The sequence below is a fragment of the Electrophorus electricus genome, chromosome 9, assembly GCF_041902795.1.
Source record: "Electrophorus electricus isolate QZ-2024a chromosome 9, ASM4190279v1, whole genome shotgun sequence".
Lineage (NCBI taxonomy): Eukaryota > Metazoa > Chordata > Actinopteri > Gymnotiformes > Gymnotidae > Electrophorus > Electrophorus electricus.
Window position 1 is genome coordinate 23832964 of NC_137505.1, and position 23176 is coordinate 23856139.

Genomic DNA, 23176 nt, shown 5'->3' on the forward strand with positions numbered 1-23176 from the left:
CATCGAATTCCGATAATATTGCGTCAGCAGGCAAATTTAGTTAATTCCTTTAAGAAACCAGGATAGAGCCCGCTACAGAAACTTTCGTAAAACTTGAATTGTAATTCGACTATTGAAAGACGGCACTGCAACGTACACCCTTCCCGGCAACACAGAGCCCACACCATCCTTTCCTTCGGCTGAGGGGCGGCCCCTCCAACGCTCATCAGTGAAGTATGTGGATGTCCTATAAAACCACGGAACAGAGCTGGAGCGTACGTTTGACAACAGACCTGAGAAAGGATTGACTGTGTGTGTTGTTTTTAAAGTTTTAGAGTGCAGGCAAGTCTCGGTCGAAAGGATAAAGGAAGGGGTGTCAGTGTGTGATCACCTGCCCAGTCTCTTCGGAAGGGTAGATAAGACTGGAGAAGCGGTCCTCACTTTTTTTCACAATCGTTTGTACCATCAAGGCTTAAGGAATGTAGCGATTCGTTACGGTTTTGCATTTAGTGCTAAGATACCCAAACGTGAAATACCTTGTGGAATACAGTTGCAGCTGATACTTGAAAGATGAATATTCAACTGTCATGAAGTACCCGGTTGAAAATGGATCACAGACACGATATGAAATGTAAAATTGTTGTGGTCGGAGACAGTCAGTGCGGGAAAACGTCTTTGCTCAGTGTCTTTGCCAAGGACTCCTTCCCAAAGGTCTGTCTGAAAAGTTTTATATGGAAATGATAGGCTGCTTTGATGCATATTCCTCGAGAGGGCGAGTCTTTAAAAAAAACTTTATGTTAAAAAAATTTAATATATGTGTTTTTTACACTTGTAATGTGTTTTTACAGAGCTATGTTCCGACGGTGTTTGAAAACTACACGGCGAGCTTTGAGATCGACTCGATCAGAGTAGAACTTAGTCTTTGGGACACATCTGGTAAGAATCCAAAAAATGATCAGAATATCTTTTGCTGACCAATATACAGTGTCCAAATGGTTGAATTGCACGAACTTTCCTTATAGTTAATCTTCTTTACAAATGCATTAAAATATCTTCTGAGCGAGTGAAAATCAAATGGTACAGATAAGATGTCGCTTCGAGTGACGTTTCGCCTTTGGAATGTTGGAGGCGCTGGCCAGGATGGGATATTAGATAAGGTTATGGAGAGCTCATGTTCTCCATCTATCTCCACCCAGTTTTCATGCTTTGCGAAGCTATGGGGAGATTTTTTAATGGCGATTAAGAGATATTTCTATACCAATATTTACTTCTTGGTTATGGTTAATGGCAGGTTTTACATTCGTACCATTACATTTGCCACATCCAGCTTCTTTTTTGCTTATTGTAGGTAAGACACCTAGCATCAACAACAAAACACATGCAAACACATGAGCATGCAAATGTGAACACACACACACACACACACACACACACACACACACACACACACACACATTCTCATAAAATCTTGAGTGACTGTCAGACTGTCCAGGTCTGCTGGTCTGGATCTGATTACACTGTACAGCAGAGGCGTTGTTATTGGACTGGCTCCAACAGGCGTTGGCTAACCTGCCAGTCTTGTCTGCTCTGGTGGCCCTCTGGAGTGGAGTTGGGGGTCAGGAGGTAATGCTAACAGGTCTGCCCATATGTGACCTCTCGCTGATTGCTGTTTCTCTGAGGTCCCCAAGGAGACATGGTGATGGAGTGTGTACTCCATCACAGAGTATTCAGGAAATGCTGACATCAACTAACACATATGCTCTTCACCTCCCTTACACACATGTAAGGTGACTATTTTTTTAATGATTAAATTATTATTTTTTATAACAAATTATCATTAAATAAAACTACTCAGGGGATAATTTAGAACAAACAAGCTTGCTTCATCAAGCTTCACCATAAGAAATGTGGACTGAAGATTAAGATTTCATTAGATTTTCCCACAAGCTAGTGACCAGTGAGTTGAATTAAAGCAGCTGTTCACCAAACTTCAGACTAGAAATCAAGGGAATTTTCCCATCCAGCATTAGTACATATAAAAATATAACTTCAGTTCACATTATGAAACACTCTTTAGTCTAAATGAACTGTAAAAGGCCAAATGATTTCAACTTGAAGTGCTTGGTACCATCGCTCCTGTATATTCATTCTAGCCCCTACCAGCTTTCTAGAGCAGAGTCATCTCCCAGAATAGAGATCTAACCCAGTTTGCTCTCAGCAAAGCCGATATGCATGTGATCACTCAGTTTTTATTGGGACAGTGACTTGCAGAGGGAATCCCACAGTAAGGAAGACAAAGGTGTGAAAACAGCTGGGAATTGGACATCCCAGGTGCATTACGCTATCATGAGCAGACAGACTGCAGAATATAGGAGCTGTGGTCTCGTATTATATAAACAGACCAAGTAGATTGGTTCTTCTTTTAGGATATACATACTAGTACCCTCCTTAACCCAGCTTGTAGGCTTGCTTTCTTTCTGTCTGTCTTTCTTTGTCACACTCTTGCTCACTCTCCCTCCTACACACAAACAGCATGTCTTTCAGCTGAAGGAATTTAGACTGATGTAACATTTATCCCCTTTAATGGTCCTAAATATGGACATTGTAACAAACCGTATCTACTGTCAGCATTGAGTCTGAGTCACATTGCACCATTCCCCTGTTCCTGGCTTTGAGTACACTGAATTTATACATACAAGAAATCCCCGCTTTCAGGGATAGTCCAGGACACTGAAACTATCTTCAAATAAATGATCTGTTACAACTTGAAGAACATTTGTGAAAGGGCCTTTTGGTTTCAGGCTTTCATATTCTGGGAAGTATGACATTTTGAAGACATTATGCACTACAATACAGTAGACACAAAACTATTCCTGATTTGTTTATGTATATCTTGGAAATGAAGTCATAATGTGGGTTTTTCAGAAAAATGTTATACTGTTGATGTCTCTCCATGGATTTGTACATGACTACATGACTAATGGGTTTATCAAAAAGAAGTGTGATTACATTATAAATAGGTGACTTTCAGTGAACTTTTGGTATAATATCTAGTGGAGGATGCGTCCCTGAACAATGTAACGTGTTCAGGGATGCTCTCTGAAAAAGGTGTAACTTCCCTTTATTTTTGCTCTGAGTTGAAAGTTTGTTGCTACTTTCAACTGCTCCAGTGTTGAATTAACTCTTAAATTCAGTTGAACACTATAGACTTTGCTGTTTATATGAGTTCTAGTTATATTGTATCAATAGTATATAATATATTCATCATGCTTTTATTTATCATCCATTTAATTTTACATATCCAATTCCAACATATGATTATACTTGTGTGTCAAATTTGTTAAAACTAAACATTTAATGTTCCTTCCTTGTTCCCAATTCCAGCATTACTTCAAAGAATTTTGAGAAATTGTAAAATGGTCATTTTTGAGACCTTGAGGCATTGTTTGCATCGTTGATACACCTGAGCACAGTTTAACAACTTTTGAATGTCAAGTCCTCACATTTGCCATTATGGTCCTGTATGTTATCTTCCTCAGCACACTGTCAGTATCCCACACAGAATTTGCATCATATTTCCCATATATCATATAGACCCAGATAAGTCTGAAGTGACTTCCATTAAAATAATTCCAGGTACAACTCTTCCACTGTGAAAGAAAACATCTCAGGATCTTTTTTTATTCTATATGAGTATATGCAGGGAAATCTAGTAGAATGTTCCCCTAGTTTCAAGGTTCGGTGCCTCTTGGTTGTTCTTTTATTTGTATTTGTATTAGGTGTGAAGTTCCGCAGTAGTCTCATCCTCTCAGATATCTCAGAAGAAACTTGCTTTAGGCTGTAATCACACTTTTTTTTTCCTCTCGGAGATGCTAATTCTAAAACTAATCCCTCAATAATGCTTTTGTTGCAGGCCACAAGGCTGTACAAAACTAAGATGTATAGGATGAACATTTGTAAACTTGCTGTTAATTTTAAGCTTGATCAGGTGACCTTTTTGCTTATCTGACAGGATCTCTTTATTATGACAATGTGCGTCCACTGTCCTACCCCGATGCGGACGCGGTTCTCATCTGCTTCGACATCAGCCGGCCAGAAACCCTGGACAGTGTGCTAAGGAAGGTGGGTAATGTACGCCATAGAAACTATGGTTTGATTCACCTGCGTGGACAGTTGATTAATTAGTGCTCGCACTTAATTTGAGCAGGAACGATAGTTCCTGTTGACAGACTGACAAGGCTGCCGTTGTGTTAGCAGCTCAAGCGGTGCAAAAGGTAGACTTTAGAGAGGAGGAAGAAAAAGGTTGTGCTAAGCAGAAAGGGGATGTGTGGGAGGTTGGGGGTGAACTTTTACTCCCTTGTGCTCATGTGAAGAGGAAAGAGGGAGGGGCCAGTGGTGACGTGTTTACGTTCACTCAGAGACATGGAGCCTTTGTTTTTTCAAGCACCCTGTGACCTGTGATGTCACAGGCTGAACATGGTGCCAGTAGTTGAGAGGTGTGGACACAGGCAGAGGAAGAGCAGCACTCCGGAAGGAGGAGAATCAGAAGTCTGTTGCTCTGGGAATTCTGCAGATCCTTCTCTCCCTCTGTTTCATGCAGACTTCTTATCTCCTTAAGACAACAAATCCATAGCTTGTTGGCGTTTATTTTTTATAATGCATTGTGCATTGGCCTTAATATGGAAAGAAAACTTCTACTCCTTAAATGACAAAGACCAAGTTATATTTTACTGAAATAAATATCTCCAGGTTTCTCTAAATTTCATATGTTTAATTCTTCTCTAGTGGAAAGGGGAGATTGAGGAATTTTGTCCCAACACCAAAATGCTTCTTGTGGGTTGCAAATCAGACCTACGCACAGACCTGGCCACCTTTGTACAACTGTCCAATGAGATACCATTGTCCTATGATCAGGTGAGAACTAGGAAAATAATAAAAAAAAAAATACAATAATCAATAGTTATATAAATGAGGCACCCATGTAATAAGATCAGCATCAAAAGTAAAAAGCATGAAGTATTACATTACAAACTATCAATGAGCTTTCTAATTAAAATAAAATGATACTGAGTTATAAATTGAATGACTTCGCTGTAAAATGTTTGGTACTCTTTTCTCTTAAAGGGATCAAACATGGCCAAGCAGATGTCTGCTCCCTACATTGAGTGCTCTGCCCTGCAGTCAGAGAACAGCGTGAGGGACATTTTCCACGTGGCCACGCTGGCCTGCGTCAGCAAGAACAAGAATATGAAGCGCCACAAGTCCTCTAGAGCCACCAAGAGGACATCCCACATGGCCAGCCGGCCAGAGCTAGACTCCATATCATGCTTGCATAAGAACAAGACCAAAACCTGCTCCGTCATGTGATATAAATAACCAAAAAAAAAGGTTTATCTTTTTGCAACGATTCATTTTCCATCATGGTGGAAAAACGTCCATAACAAATTTGAAAATTCATGGGACATGAACTGGGAGATTTTTTTGCACTTTAGGAAAATATTCATTGACCCATCATCTTGTACCCAGCTATTCTGAGGAGCTTGACTGCACTGAGGCTGGAATATGAGAGACATAAATGAATGATGATGAAACAGTCTCTGGCATTCTTTAACCTTATTTCCCATTTTAATATTCTCAGCAGGTCAGGACTGTTGGATTCTGAACCTCAGAGCTGTCTGGCCTTCAAGCAAATTTCAAGTAGGAATCTTAGAAATCTTAATTCTTAGATTACCAATAGTATGAACCCTAAATGAAAAGAATATACTGGAACCTAAAAACTATTTTTATATGAAGAGAGACTGGACTTTTGGAAAAAATCATTTTGTTTCTGTTACTGTTAATGGACTTAGCTAAAATGTCTTCATAAATGTTCCACTTCTGTCTAAATGGTCTGTAACACTAACCTCATATATGTGCCCCTCAACCAAAGCAAAGTTTGATGGACTATGATTTGTCTTCTCAGATCTGACACCAAAAAAAAAAATCAACTACAGGACAGATATAGAGGAATTTTGGTGCTGCATTTTGTAAATAAATAAAAGAAGCAATAAATGAAGTTTGAACTTTCATTTGTATTGCTGCTTTTGTGTTTAATGTTAAATTCTTGCTGCCCACCAAGAAGCTCAAAACCCAAAGCAGCAATCAAGGATAAAGACACTATAAACCAGTTTCAGATTTGTGAGTTCATTTTAGTTGTTCAGTCAAGCTTCTGAAATCTTGGGGTAGCTAAAGACAAATATCATAGTAACCCGAAGACAACTCCAAATTTCACACTGACTCAAGACCTGTCTGCAATTCTGTCTTAAAATTTTTGAATACAAGAGTAAATTGCAGTTGCCAAGAAGAGATCATTTGTGGTGGTGGAAGAAATGTTCTGGGTATTATTTATAAATGTGTTGTCACCACATTCCTGCTGGAATACCTACTGGTCCAAAGCATTCTATTAAATTGCATCACATGTTTTCCCTTTATCTCTCTGTCTTGAAGTTTTAGAATATGGTATTAGAATGGTTTTAATATATAATTTGCACTTCACTATAAAACACAAGTAAACACAATTTGCATAATGGTTTAATCACATATATCTGACTGCTTGGTAAAAGACATGTTGTTGCAATGATTTTATGAAATTCCACATAGCAACCCATGGCTTTAAGGAATTTGTATCTATGAACTGCATCTGAGATCTTTTCACCAAGGGCCTCCTGTCTCTCACTGTTTCTCATTCTCTTTTGGGTCTCAGCGGAGGCAGTGGGTAACTGAGGGAGGGTCCTTTGGGCCCTGCATACATTGACACGGGGAGCCTCCCACCTTCACTTGAACTTTTCTTCATCTTATGGCACTGAAAATAAATGCAGCGACCTTGCAAATGGAGACCACACATGGCATGGCACACCACAGTGGTCTTATCACATTACCCACAAAGCACAAAGAGTGGATCTGATTTAAATAGCTCACCTGCCTGTATGAGTGGTAATAGTGATCAACCATGCCTGACTTGAATTAGGCGTGGAATGGATTAGAATATTGCCAGCACTTTAAACCAAAGCTTATATTATTAACTACAAGGCCATTTAGCCATTTGGATGATATGACTATTTGAAGTATATATAATATAAAATGAAAATATGACATTGAAATAACTTTGAAAATCATTTGAGTCTTATTTTTGTTGTTTTTAGTTATTATCGTTTTTAGCTAGACAACATTAATTTTTTATGCAGACTATATACAACCTGAAATCCATTGCACAGTTGCACTTATTGTAATGAAAAAATGATGTAATGTGGTTTTCACGCTTATCATTCAATAATTTTTATTTGCCTATTGGAAATATGTACATACACATTTTTTACTCAGTCTAGATGTGTGACAGTTAATCTAGTCCAGTTAGCAAAGTACATTTGGCTAACTGGTTTTACAAAGCAGCTCAGATCTCAAGCAAGCACCACAATCTGGTCCACAGTCTTCCTCCACTGGCTGGACAGGAATTGAACCTGGAGTCCTGTTTAGTGTATCCCTACTTCCTCTAAGACTTCCAGCTGACATGTTGGCAGCTTTCCCTGCTTTTGTGTTGTCTGCCTCGTTTGTGCTTGCTCAGAACCAAGTAAGAGGTCAACAAGCAAGAAACTATTTCCTGATATATGACTGATTGCTTTCCTATAAGACACAATGCAGGAAATATCTTGATAGTGATAGGAAATGGCCCATCATATTGTCCTATACAGCTGAGTTGGGTTTGGGCCTGATAATCCATATTATCAGGCCATTTTCTTGTTTGACTCCTTTTAAATTTGTATTTGTGAGACTTTGTTAATATTAAAGGATAAGACATTTACATATACATGTACAGCATTTAGCAGACACTCTTGTCCAGAGGGGCTTAAAGTAGTGCTTAGTTATATCAATGGAAGAAATACGTATGCTAGTATTATAGGCCTTAGTCTAAGGATATCATTAAAAGCTAGAACTCTGTCAGAGGGAAAACACACAAAAGAAAGTACTTGGGGCGGGGGGGGGGGGGGGGTGAGTGAAGATGGTTATTCAAGTGCCTTGAATTGACTATGGCTCATTAAGTGTTTCTTGAAGAGCTAGGTCTTTAGTCTGTATTTGAAGATAGCAAGAGGCACTGATGTACGGAAATGTAGTGAGAGTTCATTCCGCCATCTGTGTGCTAGTGCAGAAAAGAGTCCTGAGGCATGTCTTCACTGTCTCTCAGTGCTTCAAGTGCTTCAAGTCATGCTGTACTAGAGGCATGAAGTGCAAGGAGTGGTTCAGGGATGATAGCACTGCTCCTGTGATTGTTACATAGTTTCAGTCCTTTAACATCATGGCGAGCAGTTTCATGAGCCATACAATATCCAGAGAGATCTCAGAAGGTGTAGTCCTCTTTCTGTCTTAGAGAGCTATAGCATGCTGGGTTAGGTTAATCCTCACATAATCTTGCTTTAAGATTGAAACACATTTTGTGGGATATGAAAACATGATGGAACTATGTGAAGCACTCACACGTAATGTGCTGTAGGACAGGGTTTAAATGATATTTCAACCAATTAGTTAATTAATCCATCAATTAAAAAAAATCTTTCTTTTCCTGTTGTCTCTGATAAATAAGTTAATACAATATGCTACACTAAAACAAATCACTTGAATTGGTATCTCTTTTGATACCATTGCAATAAACCTTATACACTGACAACGAAAAGTAAATAACAAGAAAATTGAAATGTCTAGCATAAAATCTAACTTCAGCATAAAATCTAACTTGCCTGTTACAGTCACTCTTTCTCTTGTCATTTCAAAATGCTTTGAACAACTGGTACTCACCCACATCAAAGACACTGTCCCAACTGATCTAGACCAACACCAGTTTGTCTCCCGGCCAAAAAGACCATCTGAGGACACCATCTGTGTGGCTCTCAATACAGCACTTTCTCACCTGGAAAGACACGACACCTACATCAGGATGCTCTTTGTTGACTATAGCTTGGCAGTGAATACAGCTGGATACTGGACTTCCTCATCAACCGCCCCCAGACTGTCAGGCTGAGCAAACACACATCCTCCACACTCACTCCAAGCAGTGGTGTACCCGAGGACTGTGGGCTGAGCCCCCTCATGTATGCACTCTTCACGCATGACTGCCAGCCTATCCACAACTCAGACAGTATTGTTAAGTTTGTGGATGATATGACAGTTATTGGGCTTATGTCAGACAATGGTGAAGTCACATACAGGAAGGCGGTTCAGAACTTGACAATGTGGTGCGGCAACAATAACCTGGTCTTAAACACCAAAAGGTCGAACGAGATTGTCATGGATTGTAGGACTACGAAAAAGACCACACACAATCCTATCCATATCAACACAGAGGCTGTGGAGAGATTCTTCAGTTTCACATGTCTGGGAATCACCATGACAGAAGATCTCTTCTCAACAGTGGTGGGTAAGGTAACACCTTTATTTTCTGTAGAGGCTAAGGAAGAACCAACACTTCCTTGTTAGCTTTTCAGTTGCACCACATCATAGATTACATGACAGTCTAGTACAGCAGTTATATCAAAGGTGAACATGCCCTCCAGCATGTTGTGAAAACAGCACAGGCCATTGTTGGCATTGAGCTGCCCTTACTAGTACATCTAGAAAGATCTCCTCAGTCTGACAAGACTAATGTGCTTCTGTCATTAGAGTACATGTAATATTTACTTAATGTCAAGCCACTGACTCTGTTCTATATTTTTACACCAAGCACATTATTTAATACCACAATACACCATCACTCCTTATTGGTCGTACCACACCTTTACTGCAGGTTATATTTTGTACTTATATTGCTTAGAGTCTTTGCTGTTATAATGCTGACATTGTGCATTTATTATCTTATTCCTTATTTATTCTTTGTAAATATTTGTGTCCTAAATATAAATGCACCATTTGAGGTTGATAACATTTCTAATTTTGTTGTGCTTGCACAGTGTTCATGATGTTCTTGAACCTTGAGTCTTGAAACTTGAAAATGTGAATTGTCTTTGCATTTCATTTGTAACTGCTGAAAGGACTGAGAGTCCAAGTTTCATTTGGGTGATTACCAGTTTAATACCTAAAGCATATTACATTTCCTTTGGCTAATAAATGTACAGCTTCATGCAATATATGCATTGTTTGCTTAAGATATTTAATCTAGACATTTGTTGCAAAGCAATAATAAAAATATTTTGCAACACCGAATAGCTCTAATCATCAAGAAGATTCAGCACCAATTACATTTTAACATTCCTCGTGTTGTCAGCATTCTCTGCCATAAGGAAAGTGCTCATACAACTACGCAAAATGTAGTGTGATAGTAAAATGCTACACAACCAAACCAGTCACTACTTAAAAATCACATTAACTGCAGGAGTAGTTATGTAATCATTGTGTGTTCTGCTGAAAAAGGGGAAGCTTGTAATAATGTATCCCACCTCCATGTTCTGTCAATCTGTTTTTTTCCTTGTCTCTCTCCCTTTATCCTTTGTATCGCAAATGTCCATAACCTGGTTACATCAGTGGCCTTGGATCCGAACTTAAACCGTAGTTTGAGCATTGTTAGTAGTCACCACCAAAGATGTGCAACATCTTATCTACCTAAAATACCTAACAACATCTTATCTACCTATCACATCTAACCATATATTATCTACCTAACATAACTAACAATATCTTATTCACCTAACATACTTAACAACAGCTTATCTACCTATCACACTTAACCATATCTTATCTACCTAACATAACTAACAACATCTTAGCTACCTAACATACCTAACCATATCTTATCTACCTAACACAACTAACATCTTAGCTACCTAACATACCTAACCATACCTTATCTACCTAATATACCTAACCATATCTTATCTACCTAACAACATCTTAGCTACTTAACATTCTTGAACTCCGATTCCATGACTTCACCTCACACAATTTCACCTCAAAATATAAATATGAAATAATATATACAATTGGTTATAGAACATTCTGGCACAATTAAATCAACCTAAATCACCTAACATAGAAAAATGTTAGGTGATTTAGGTTGATTTAATTGTGCCAGAATCTTCTATAACCTATATATATATATATATATATATATATATATATATATATATATATAAAATTGTCACACCGCCCGACGCACATACAAACTACAATACCCATCATGCAGTTAGTCTCCAGGAGAGCGACTCATCCAATCATCGACATTTCACCAGATCCTCATCACCTGCTTATTGAGTTCACCTGTTTTTCATGTATATGAGCCATCCTAAGACACCGAAGTATTGCCTCCAGTTTACCTGTGCATACCAAGTGTTCTGTTCATGTTTCTGAGCTACTGTGTGTTTTCTCGCTTCCGATTTTTGCCTATGCCTTGTTGGATTTTTTTGCCTGTGTTATTGCTCTACAGTTTTTTGGACTGTTTACCTCTATGATTGCGATTACCCTGGACTGCAGGTTCTGATTCTGCCTACTTTAATCACCACAGATACAGATTACAGTAAAACCCCTGCCTTTTATCCGCAAGCATCTGACTGTGCTTTCGTTACAATAATTATATATCATAGACAGATTATTACCATAGACTGATATAGTAAATACAACTATTTACTTAAAAACATATTTAAAAATAGTTGAAATATTTGGTAGTACATTTTTTTTAATTAAGCATATTTAAGGATTTTTAAGGATAGCTGAATTTTGTTTTTATTAAATTAATGTATTTCTTTTATTACATTTACATTTATGGCATTTGGCATAATTATGGTTATTTTACCCAGCCAATCAGGCAGTATATGCTTATACTACTGTTAATTATGCCTGCATCACTGTAGGTTTGTCTTCAGGTGAGTTGTTAATTAGATCTAGGAACATTCATTTCTCTTTCAGGCAGAGGGGACAAAGTTAACAAAGACTGCAGGAGCTTACACACACACACACACACACACACACACACACACAATGTGTTTCACTCAACAGGTGAAAGATAATATTCTCATAGAATCTTTAGGTCAAATCTCTATGATCACATAGCACAGAATGGCTCATATACTGTGAAATCTTAAAACACACACCACAATACGAATCATGACATCCCAAAGAGGAAGGATAGTCTGGATAGATAACAAACTTACTGGAAATCACTTGACCCTTACAACTAATGATGTCTTCAGGCTAAAGTATTATATTTAGAAAAGCAAACATGATATTTTGTGATCTGAGCATGACTTGATAAACCTGAAACTTCTGTAGCTGAAGAATGTGTCTGCAGGCAAAGCCAGTGCTGCTTCTCCGACTACATGACCTGTCTGAGCTGATACCATCATCCATTCTGCCCACACCCATCTTTTTTGCCTTCTCTCCTGTGTGCGCCTGAAATGCCAGACAGTCCCCTAGGACATCCCAAAGCAAAAAGTCCCCAGACGGTTCCATCGCTACCATTGCCACATGAAAGGTCACTGCTCCCAACCCTTCATCCCCATCCTCCATCCAGGCTCTGCTACCACCATCCATTTCCACTTCTAACCTCATTACCAATAGCACCTTTACACAGAAGCCCTTCATACTGATCTCGGATCTGCTCACTTTGGACAAGTCATTATGTTGTCCAGCAGAGAAGGGGAACTTGCTATGTTCTCAGGCAAGAATTAAAATAAATAATCCAGCAGCATGTAGCAGAGGTAGATGGATGCGCCTAAGGCGACCTGAGGGAGTGGGGCACAACTGGCCTGTGTGTCTGACCCCCACTCCTGCATATTTCAGAGGCTGCTGCAGCAGAGAGCAAGCATTATTAATGCTGAAAAAAATGTGTGTGTGTGTGTGTGTATCTGGACTGTTGCCGAGAGGAACCCTCTTCATCTAGCGCATCTCGAAAAAACAGAAGAGGATAAAACCTTATGGTTAGAATGATTTCATTGCTGTTGTTTCATAGTGCAACATTTAGCAATGTAAATTTAGGCCTGAGGACTTGCCTAAAATATATTGCTTCTTTTATGTCTTTTTTAAGTAATATTTTTAAGATTTCACCCCTGCTTCCTACAAGAATGTTAAGATAAAATAGAAAACAAATACTATGAAGTCCAGTATAAAACAACTAATATCAACAAACAAAATTGCACTTTAAAAAAGCTGTGTATTTAGGGTCCTGCATGTTCATGTTGATGTGTAAAGCACTCTGCTCTATGAGAGCTTACAACTCGATGTAATGCCTCATTAAAAATCTCAACCCCTTCATAATTGTTACAAATAAAACACAATGACTTAATTTCAGACCACACTCCAGGTGAGAGTTGGGCATGGGTCCATTTATCTTTCTCCTCAATCATTAATCATGTCTCTCCCTCCCTCCCTCCCTCTCGCTCTCTGGAGGAGCTGTGTTGCCTCAGTCAGCCATTAGATCTTATATACCTAGGAATGTAGGCTGCTGCATCACCATACACATTTCAGTTCTATTCAATGCTGAATTATTCTCAGATCCATCTTTATACCACTGACAACTTTATGTTGAGTCTTCTGAAGGCAAATAAATGATGAGATGAAGGGCAGTGTGGTGAAGGGAAAGGCCTACATCATAAATCCTTCTCCTGCAAACTTTCACAGTTCCTGTAGACCTGACACTTGTCTTCTTTTTGAGGCTAGTACAGCACTTTCCTCAGTTGTGGCTTCCCCCTGATTGAACAGCTCCAGGTAGTCAGGAGACGGCATTTCATCTACGTTCTCTGTAAGAACGAAGCTACTCCAAAGCAATCAGCCTAATATTTGAAGTAAGACTATATGGCTATAAGAATGTAGCGTTCAATGTATAAAAAGGAAGGAAATCATAAACAAGAAAGCTTGTTTAGTGATTCTGAGGTTAGTTCACACTGTAGTTTACCACTCAAGTAAGTTTTGGGCTTTGACATCTCAGGCATCTCTGGAGACCTAAATATGTCAAAAACATCATATCTTGGCTAAGAGGACATTTTTATTCTGTTAGGCCCAAAAAGGTTTCTCCACTGAGAGAAATTTAGGGTGTTGGTAGATGTGCTGTATGTTCAGCTGTCAGCTGGTCATCTAAGTGCCCAGTTCCCCTATTCCCTATTGTCACGGAACGCTCCCCTCTCACTGTCACGTGGTATGACCTGCCACGTGCAGTGGGAGTTAATTGTTTGTCTCGTTTGTAACCACACCCATGATGTTTAGCACACACCTGCACCTGGTTTAGTCTTATGTTGTCTGTATTTAAACTGCTGTAGGTGTGTGCTTGGTTGTTGGTTGTTGCCTCTGTTCACATTACCTTGTTTGTGCCATTTGTTCAGCGTCAGTATTAGTGTTCACTGTTTATGTTATGTGTGAGTGCCACCTTTACATGTTAATAAATGTTTGTCAAAAGTCAAGGGAATCTGCGCGTCCTGCTCCACGCCCTGCGGAACCGTCACACCTCTTTGCCATTAGGATATGATGAAAGTGATTTCTGTGTGAGATATGAATGTTGGTGTGATATAGAATTGGTCTGAGGAGCTGGGAAATTACACGTAATTTTTATGAGGTGTCAGAAAAATTACCTGAAAATGTTAATATTCATTGTTTATTTACTGGCACACTGCACTGAACTGCTCCATTGCGAAATTTCCAAGATATTCTTGTAATGACAGTAGGGTGACGAGTGAACACATTCGCGAAGTGCTAACACGCTGGATGTTATGAAACACGGAACTAATAAGAGATGTCATAATGGAATAGACAATAAATAGATAGGTTTAATAGTAAACAAACAAAATCACAGAACAGAACCAAGAAAAGATAGTAATAACAGGTAGGGCAGCACACAAATTGAAAGTACAATAGACACACGAACAGCAGGGAACTAAACAAGGAAAGCAATAAGACAGCGAGGGTAACTAAACAGGGAGCGCGGGGAGAAAGTACATAAAATGGGGGCCGAGATCAAAACGGGACAGTACTTAACATGTGGGAGCGAAGACCTAGGACAAACGGGATCTTACCAGAGACACAAACATGAGCGAGGAAAACTGAGAACTGAGAGCTAACTAAACGCACAAAGGTAGTGACTGAAACAATGACCAACAACCAAGAGACGTAGGAACGGGGTTTACATAGGACTACAATTAGGGACAAACTCAGAACAGCTGGAGACAAAGGGGAGGAGACAGGGAACCATGGAGACGAATGAAAAACCTGGAAGTGATTTGATTGCCATGACAATGAGGGACGCTCAGGTCTGCGGACATGACAGAACCCCCCCCAACATGCGACTCCTGAAGCGCAGAGTCAACCAAAATGGAGAAGGAACCAGGAGCAGGGACAGAAGGACAAGGAACACTAACAGGAATCGAACAGGCAAGACAAGTAGGAGTAGGGACAGGACCAAGAAGAGACAAAGAAATATTGGACCCCAAGGAAGACACAGAAACCAGGGCAACAGGAGAAGGCAGAGAACTTGAGATTGGTCGTGTGCCTTCCCCCGGACCTGGGACAAGACCCCCGACAGACACAGAATGAGGCAGAATGAGGAACTGAACACGAGGCAGGACAGGACAAAGGAAGGGAACAGGAAATATGGTTGGAACAAGATCTGGGCACAGAGAGGAAAGAAGAGGAGAAGGGTTAGGCTCGGGTATAGCTGTGGAAACGGGGACAGGGGCAGAGGTAAAGACCGAGGAGATTATCTGGACTACAACAGCTACAGGTACAGGAACAAAATGTATAACAGGCACGGCTACAGAAGCAGGAACGGGCAGGGATACACTAACACCACAAGGCAGGGTCACAGATCTTATGGAGGTTACATAAACAGGCACTGACACCTGGACAGGCACGAAGATAAATGCATGAAAAGGAGCTGGCAAAGCTGGAACTGGGGACACAGACAAAGGAGTCATAGGGGCAGAACTGGGGGCAGGCACAGCAGTCTCTGGGAGCAGAGGTGTCGCAGAAGGAGTCCTAAGTGTCTCAAGGAGAACACGTGTGGCAGCCTTCTTGGCCACAGGAGAGTCAGTAGTGCAAACTCCAGGGACGGGTCTGACACGAGGCCTGGGGAGTTGTGGAGTGGCTTTCTTTACTCCAGAAACAGGCGGGCCCAGGGATGTAGCTGCGGCGTTCCACAGCGGCAAAACCAGGGGCGTGGCTGTGGTGTTCGGTGGTGGCGGGTCCGGAGGCGTGGCCACGGCGTTCAGAGGAGACCAGTCTGTGAGGTCTGGAGGCATGGCTGAGGCATGTAGGGGTGGGTCCTCCGATGTGGCTGCGCCGTAAATGTAAATGTAGTGGAAAAAATTGTGAAAAACTGGATGTAATTTTTAAATGTATCGTTTAAAGAGTACAAAAAATCTCTGGAAAGAATAGTATAATTAACAGTGTAAAATGAAAAAGTGATTGCCACTGTAGAAAATAGCCCTGCTGATATGTGTTTGTGTTGGTCACTTCTTGGAATAATCATTTTGAACAATTCCAGTCTTCACTATATGACTGGACTGATTTCAGACTAATTTTTAAAGTTTAGGTTATTTTTGATTGACACTAAATTGTAGCACACATCTTAAATTGAGGTCAGCTTTAATTGTTATGATTTTATTTTCTCATATTAAGAAGGTACAGCACTTTATCATTGTTATTTGCTTATCATGTATATTTGTATATTTGATAGGATTAACTTTTTGGTATTTTACTTTTTAATTTTTTTTTTATATATTGTTACATGGCTAGGTAAGATAACTCTATAACCCATTAAAATGTTATTATACTTATCAGCTACCATCTTATGTGTTAGAATCTGTGATTTACCAAGCAAAGTGTCTCGGCAGGTTGTTCTTGTCTTTGACCAAGTGTATGTCTCATTAACTTTGTAAAAAAAATGCTATCAGGGCACAAATTTATATCTTTACCTTAATTTCCCTTCCTTTCATTTATGTTCTATATGTTATACTGTAGTTCACAATAACCCATAATGATATATGTAACTGTCACATTCTCTCCTAACTTTGATTCATAAATGTAATTTTCCAGTAAAAACCTTTTTTTTTTTTTTTTTGCCAGTAAACCTTTTGCCTGAAACCTGATCATCTTCAAGACAGACCAGTGGCACCAACTCTGAACTCCCACAAGATTACCAAGAAAAGGTTTGCATTCCAACAGTGTCCTAGAGCCTCTTTTAGCAATATTTATCAGTGACCTCTTGGCAGGCTACTGTATCCTTAGTTAAATAGGTTATGTTAGATAATAGTGTGAAATTTGCTTTGCTAAGTTGCTAAGTTGAACTATGCAGCTCAGTCAACATAGCTCATTAGTTTTTGTTCTCGTACAGCATGGCAGTGTACACCCTTATCTGATTTATAATTTATTACAAAAATTAGACTGTGTTGTTCAAACATGCCAAACACATACAGTACTGTGCAAAGGGCCACCGTTGGATTTGTTGTTTTAGCAATGTTATAATATATTAAAATATTTAATTAATTATTTTTTAGTCTCTTTATTAGAATACAACCATACAATTTGGATGCAATATTAAAAAACTGAAAAACATCTGAAAAAAAAGCTTCTATAGGCTACAGTGGAGGGTATTTAGTGTTATTTAGTGTGACCTTACACTTGAGCAATAGCAGGAACCTGGCTCTCTTAAACCTAAATGGAATGGAATCTGAATGGAATGATAGTAGAAGATTACTTGAGAAATCTTCACGACAGCCTCCCCAAAAAAGGTCCAGATGTGCTTAATGCCAAGGGAGGTCACACTAAATACTAACTTTTGCCTGTAGATACTATTTTTTTCCAAAAATTGTGGTTTTTTTATTTTGTGTACATATTTCCTGTGTTTTCTGATTGTAACTTAATAAAGAGACTTAGAAATAATATATGGTCATTATACCTTTGCTAAAACAAGACTTTTGCACAGTTCTGTATATGTGCACATGCTTTGTGTCTGTCACCAGTGAGGGCCCCCCTAAATGAGGAGTGGGTCAATTTGGAACTAATTATTACGTATAACTGTATCACTTTTTTATTAACAAAATATTTTTTTATTAACAAAGTATTTGTAGATGTTAGCTCAAGACTAACATAGAAGATTCAGGTAAGCTTAATTATTAATATAAGGTAATTATTAAGATATAATAATAATCTAAAGTTGCTAACTGCAGTAAAATCCATGTTATTTTTCTTTTTAAAGTGGGGGCTTCAACAAGTCTTAAAGCACTTTTTTTTTTTTTTGTGATAAGCATTTGTGCATGTCAGGTTGAGAAAATAATTACCTGGATGTTTAAGATTCCTTTATCAGTACAGAACAGATGTACCAAAGAACATGTTCTTTTTACTGCTATTTTAAATAGCATTTAAAGTTATACTTCCAAATTAAACTTGGCAAATGAAATAAACTGATCACTCCGATGCTACAGAGATATTTTACATGTTTAAAATGTAAGTATATGTGTGTTTTATGTTGATTCTAAGATCAGTTGCTGTGGTGCATAATATACAGTATACAGTCTGTGCAACTGAAACACACAAGCAATGGATAAGAATATGTGTGTGTGTGTGTCACAGTAGGCAAGTCATCCATTTACATTTAGTAGACGCTCTTATCCAGAGTCACTTACAAAGTGCTTTCTAGTTTACTCATAGAATATCCTAGTACAATACAGTAGGTTAGAATCAAACATACCAATGAACTAGAATACAGGGATGAATGCTGATACCTAGAAGTTCATCCAACAGGAAGGACACACCCACTCCTGCTCAGAACCGCACCATACACCTGCCACGGTCCCAATCACCCACATGTTAACCTGCGTCACCTGTTTCTTATTTTCCTGTCTCACTATTTAAGCCTACAGGTTCTTGAAGTCAGCGCTGCACATTAGCAGACCTAGGAGTCACGCTTTTCACCGGAACTCAATGCTGATCCAAGCCTACGGTCTGTTCTTGTTTCCTTTCATCACATATATATTGTTATGACCCTCTCTAGGTTGAGAGGCCACTGTTGAGTGTAACAGCGGTAATAATGAATGATGGCATGCAAGCAGGTTGGCGGCATAGGTCAAGTGTATTTACAAGTTTTGGTGTTTGGACATAGAAATATGCAAAAAACTGTTGCAATAGCATCAGGAGTGGCCTAGGCCAACACAACAAACAAAACCACACTAGAAACAAAAAGACAACTGACTAAGCTAACAAAAAGAAACATACATTGACTACACTGACTACACTGGTATTAACAGAGATAAATCCACACCCAAACAAAATGGCAGCCACTCCCTGCCACCAGTGTGTAGCTACTATATAGAGGACAATATATACAAGAGACATATATTAACCAGCAACCAAAACAATAAGGGACAAAGACAAATGGAAATCAAGGGTTGAATCCAAAGTCATATACACAAGTCCAAGCAATCACAATAGTACAATGCAGACACAAGTCAAAACACTAGCAACAGATGTCTCCACTAATGAGCCCTACACTGGCCCTTCTTTACTTTCTCTTATACTTACTTCCTTTTATAACCTGGTATGGATCAGGATGGGGGACACTGGAGAGTTAGAGGCAAAACCTGAAACACAAGGAAGACACACACACACACAGGTGGACCTAACATATATTACATAACTTTAAAAAAAATGTAAACACACACAGCTATGATCAGGTGTCACTGAACTCCAAGTGGATTGTATCATAAACCCGCAGAGTAATATTCTAACTGGGAATCAGGGAACCAGAACCAGAGAGGAAGAAGACTGCTCTGGGCTAATGACCAAAATGTAGCAAATAATTTAGCTATAATCGTCACAGTACGGTCCCTCCTCACGAATGTCTCCCTGTGTGTATGTGTGTGTGTTCGTCTGTGTGGCTACGCCCCCCCCCCCATGTGTCAAACCTGTTTGTAATTGCTTGTCATTTACGTATGTATATAAACCCCAATGGTTCTGTTGTCGGCGTGTGATGTTACGATAGCTTCATTGCTATGTCGTATTTTTTGTTTCTGTATGAATAAACGTATGTGTTTAATGTAACTCATCCCCGCATCCTGCTTAGCCTCATTATGTTACAATAATACATCTGTATTTATTTGTGAGAAAACAAATGTAACTATCATCCCAGGCTGGATAATCAGTCAGTGAATTAATGGCCTTCTTGATATATGTCCATCATATCTCTAAAGAGTGGTCAAGCATTATTCTTATGCAGTAATTACTTTAAAAATCACTTATTTAAGATGAAACACAGAATTCACAAAAGATATTTCATCACACTCATTAAGTGCTGACTTCCTCTGCCACCAAGATCATGAGATGGAAAAAGCAATGTCCAGATAACAGGAAAGAGAAGTCAGACTCATGGGAAATTAGCATGTACTGTCTGGAGGACAAAAGACAGGAAATACACTTGTGAGTAGGGAAAATGCACATAGCAATGCTAAAATATTTATGTCCACATCATGGAGGTTGCTTTCTGAATAAGAGGTTTAGAAACCTCTGCATGAAAAAATGTACTGCGCAACCCTTAACCTTTTAAAAATAATAATACTATAATTTTTCAAAGGGCAGGAGGCTATTACTAAAATTGTCTCTAATTTTCAGTAAAAAATTGTAATAGTTACATTTTTGCCATTGAGCTCCATTACACTGAAGTGTCGTTGGGTACTGAGAAAGATATAAGTGTAGCTTAATATCATTGATAAGTTTATCTCCACATTATACTTCCTGTGTCCTGTGGAGAAGCGAAGAATGCAGACAGATCCACCCTTAGTGAAGCCTGAAGATCGCTAAAAAGCCCTATTATTAGAAAGCCCTTGTTCACATACTGAATAAACATCTTTGGCTGTAAAGATGTGGAGCCTTTACATATAATAAACCAGTATATATAGGAAAACACCTTAAATCATAGGATCTGGGAAAAGCAAGGCTTTGTTGACCTGCAAACATATTGTCCATCTAATTCAGGTAAACTTCATTTAACTATCATTTATCTGAGAGGTACTTGGTGTGGTTCACAAACTTTTTTTTTTTTTTTAAGTGCTATTCAACCTAATTTGTTTCCTTTCAACAAATTTTATATACTTTCTTCAACTTTAAAGAATTTGGCTGCATGTTCCTCTCAATTATGTCAATACATTTTGACTATTCTTTTTAAAACCAAATGAACAAATTTCCAGCTGATGTTAATTACACATCCCTAGGATCAATATTTCTATATCCACCCTTATGGAGCTCCAAGTTACTCATTTTTCAGCATGAAAACTGAAACGCTCTAGTTGGTTTGCGTCCAATGTCTGCTAAGTGAATTTGGCAAAGTGTATCACCCCTGTGGGTAGCCAGCGCTCACTCAAACCAAGCACAGCTGCATCATGCTTGCTATCTCATTTCCCATCTTACATAAGGCATCATCTGCATAATGTGGGACTTTATCTTGCATGTTCTGGCGTCAGTCCAAGGTTATCCCAGTCTCTCATGGGGGATGGTGCAGTCACTGGCCCATCCCTTTCCCTGGTTCATCCGGGTTCAGTCTAAGACTCAGCAGGGTTTGAAGCAAGGAAAATCTAACAGGACTTAGGATGTTCTTTAAAAACCCAGCTGGGTGGAGGAATTTCAGACTGGGCTTCCCAACTCTGGAGGGCTGAGATTGAAACCAGATGCTTATGTGGAAGTCTAATGTCAGAAGCAGGTCCTGCAGAAAGCCATCGTACAACCTGTGATTGTTAATTAACATCAATAAAAATGTTAATGTGACACGCTTGTAAAAATACATTTACGGTGCATGGAAGCATTTGTGCCTTGCTCAATAACAGATTATAGTAACATCATTGTTAATATGTAAATCTTTCCTATATATTTATTTACACAGAAAATAATAGACTTTAAGGAATAAAGCTGAAACAGAACAATACCAAATGAAATAATAATAATCCACATTAGAAAATTGAAGGTTACTATATAACAAACCCACATTTATCACTGAACTATAGCTGTCTTCTTGAACTAGAAATAAGGTGCTCTTAGCCTATTCATCATTTACAAGAAAACAGTATTTTTTCTGTCTTATGCCATTAAATACTCATGTTTCAAATCACGAAAAGAGTAGTCCATCAGTGGAGCCTTTATACCGTGTGTTCCACGCTTCACAATACAAAGATTTGAAGGGGTTTTAGTAATGCTTTAAATCTATGGGAAAGTTTAGGAAACCATCCAGCTCAGTTCAATTTCTCTGTGAACGGCCCAGTTATGACAAGCATACAAATGCTTGTGAAAACAGGCGTGCTTTTTTGATGTCATTTCAATGTCCAGGTGGTTCTTTGGGAGGATCATTTTTCTTTCATTGCATTCTTGTCAGGAATTCTGTGTCCCATTCATTCAGATGAATGGCAAATATTCCTTTGAAACAGCCCCATTCAATGTGCGGGCATAAGTCCCGTTCCCACCGGGACACAAAGCCATATTCCTTCTCCCTCAAAGCTTCCTCAAAGCATCCATCCTTCATTAGGCAGGGGTTATGTGAGACAGGTTCCTAGAAGTGGGAAAACATTCTTACAGTTTTCCCAAAGAGGACACCAAGCTCTAGAACATCTTATTCAGATTTCAGCCAAAGGATCAAGCATCAAAGATCAAACAGCCCCAAGAGTGTGTCATCAAACAAACACTCAGCAAGGTAGGGGGTTTTATTAATGATCACATGAACATGAGTGGAAGACAAAGCCTTCAGGGTAAGGAAGGCATGGCTGTTTATTTTAGCTGGCATCAGAAATGCCCAGCTGGTGCCTAGGATGTCTTATGACAAGGTAACATGGCATCAGGTGCTGCTCACACAAGCACTTGTGAAACAGTGTACAGCTGGTACTGCTTAATTGTCAATTATAATAAATAAATAAATAAATGAACAAACTAACAAAGCAGCTCTAATTCATTGTTATGTGTCATATTGATATGATGAATACTGTTTTGGTTTAGATTTTTAGTTCAGAAAGAAATTGGAAGGACAGGCTATGAGTAGGTTTTTTCTGACTCTTCACTGAGTATGACCTGAAGTGGCCCATGTCTATGATGCAGAGAGCCAAAGCCCCTGGCAAAGTCACAGCTTTATAAATTAGGCCAGTGTGAATATTTAACACTCAACAGTCTTCACAGCAATAAAAAAAATGTGCATGCAAAACTCATTTTATTAAAGTAAAATTATAAA

General features: G+C 38.9%; 1 protein-coding gene across 2 annotated transcripts; it reads left to right on the forward strand.

Moving 5' to 3' along the window:
* Positions 1 to 206: 206 nt before the first annotated feature.
* Positions 207 to 6047, forward strand: rnd3b (Rho family GTPase 3b). Of its 2 annotated transcripts, XR_014125349.1 has the most exons (6): positions 207 to 690; positions 828 to 915; positions 3992 to 4101; positions 4765 to 4893; positions 5104 to 5676; positions 5942 to 6047. XR_014125349.1 is itself a non-coding variant. In XM_027010059.3 (5 exons), exons 1-5 carry the CDS (start codon positions 586 to 588, stop codon positions 5344 to 5346), a joined length of 675 nt encoding a protein of 224 aa, XP_026865860.1. In that variant the 5' UTR covers positions 207 to 585; the 3' UTR covers positions 5347 to 6047. The 2 variants fall into 2 exon arrangements, 1 of the variants encoding a protein (XP_026865860.1); XM_027010059.3 differs by having other exon boundaries at positions 5104 to 6047.
* Positions 6048 to 23176: the final 17129 nt, after the last annotated feature.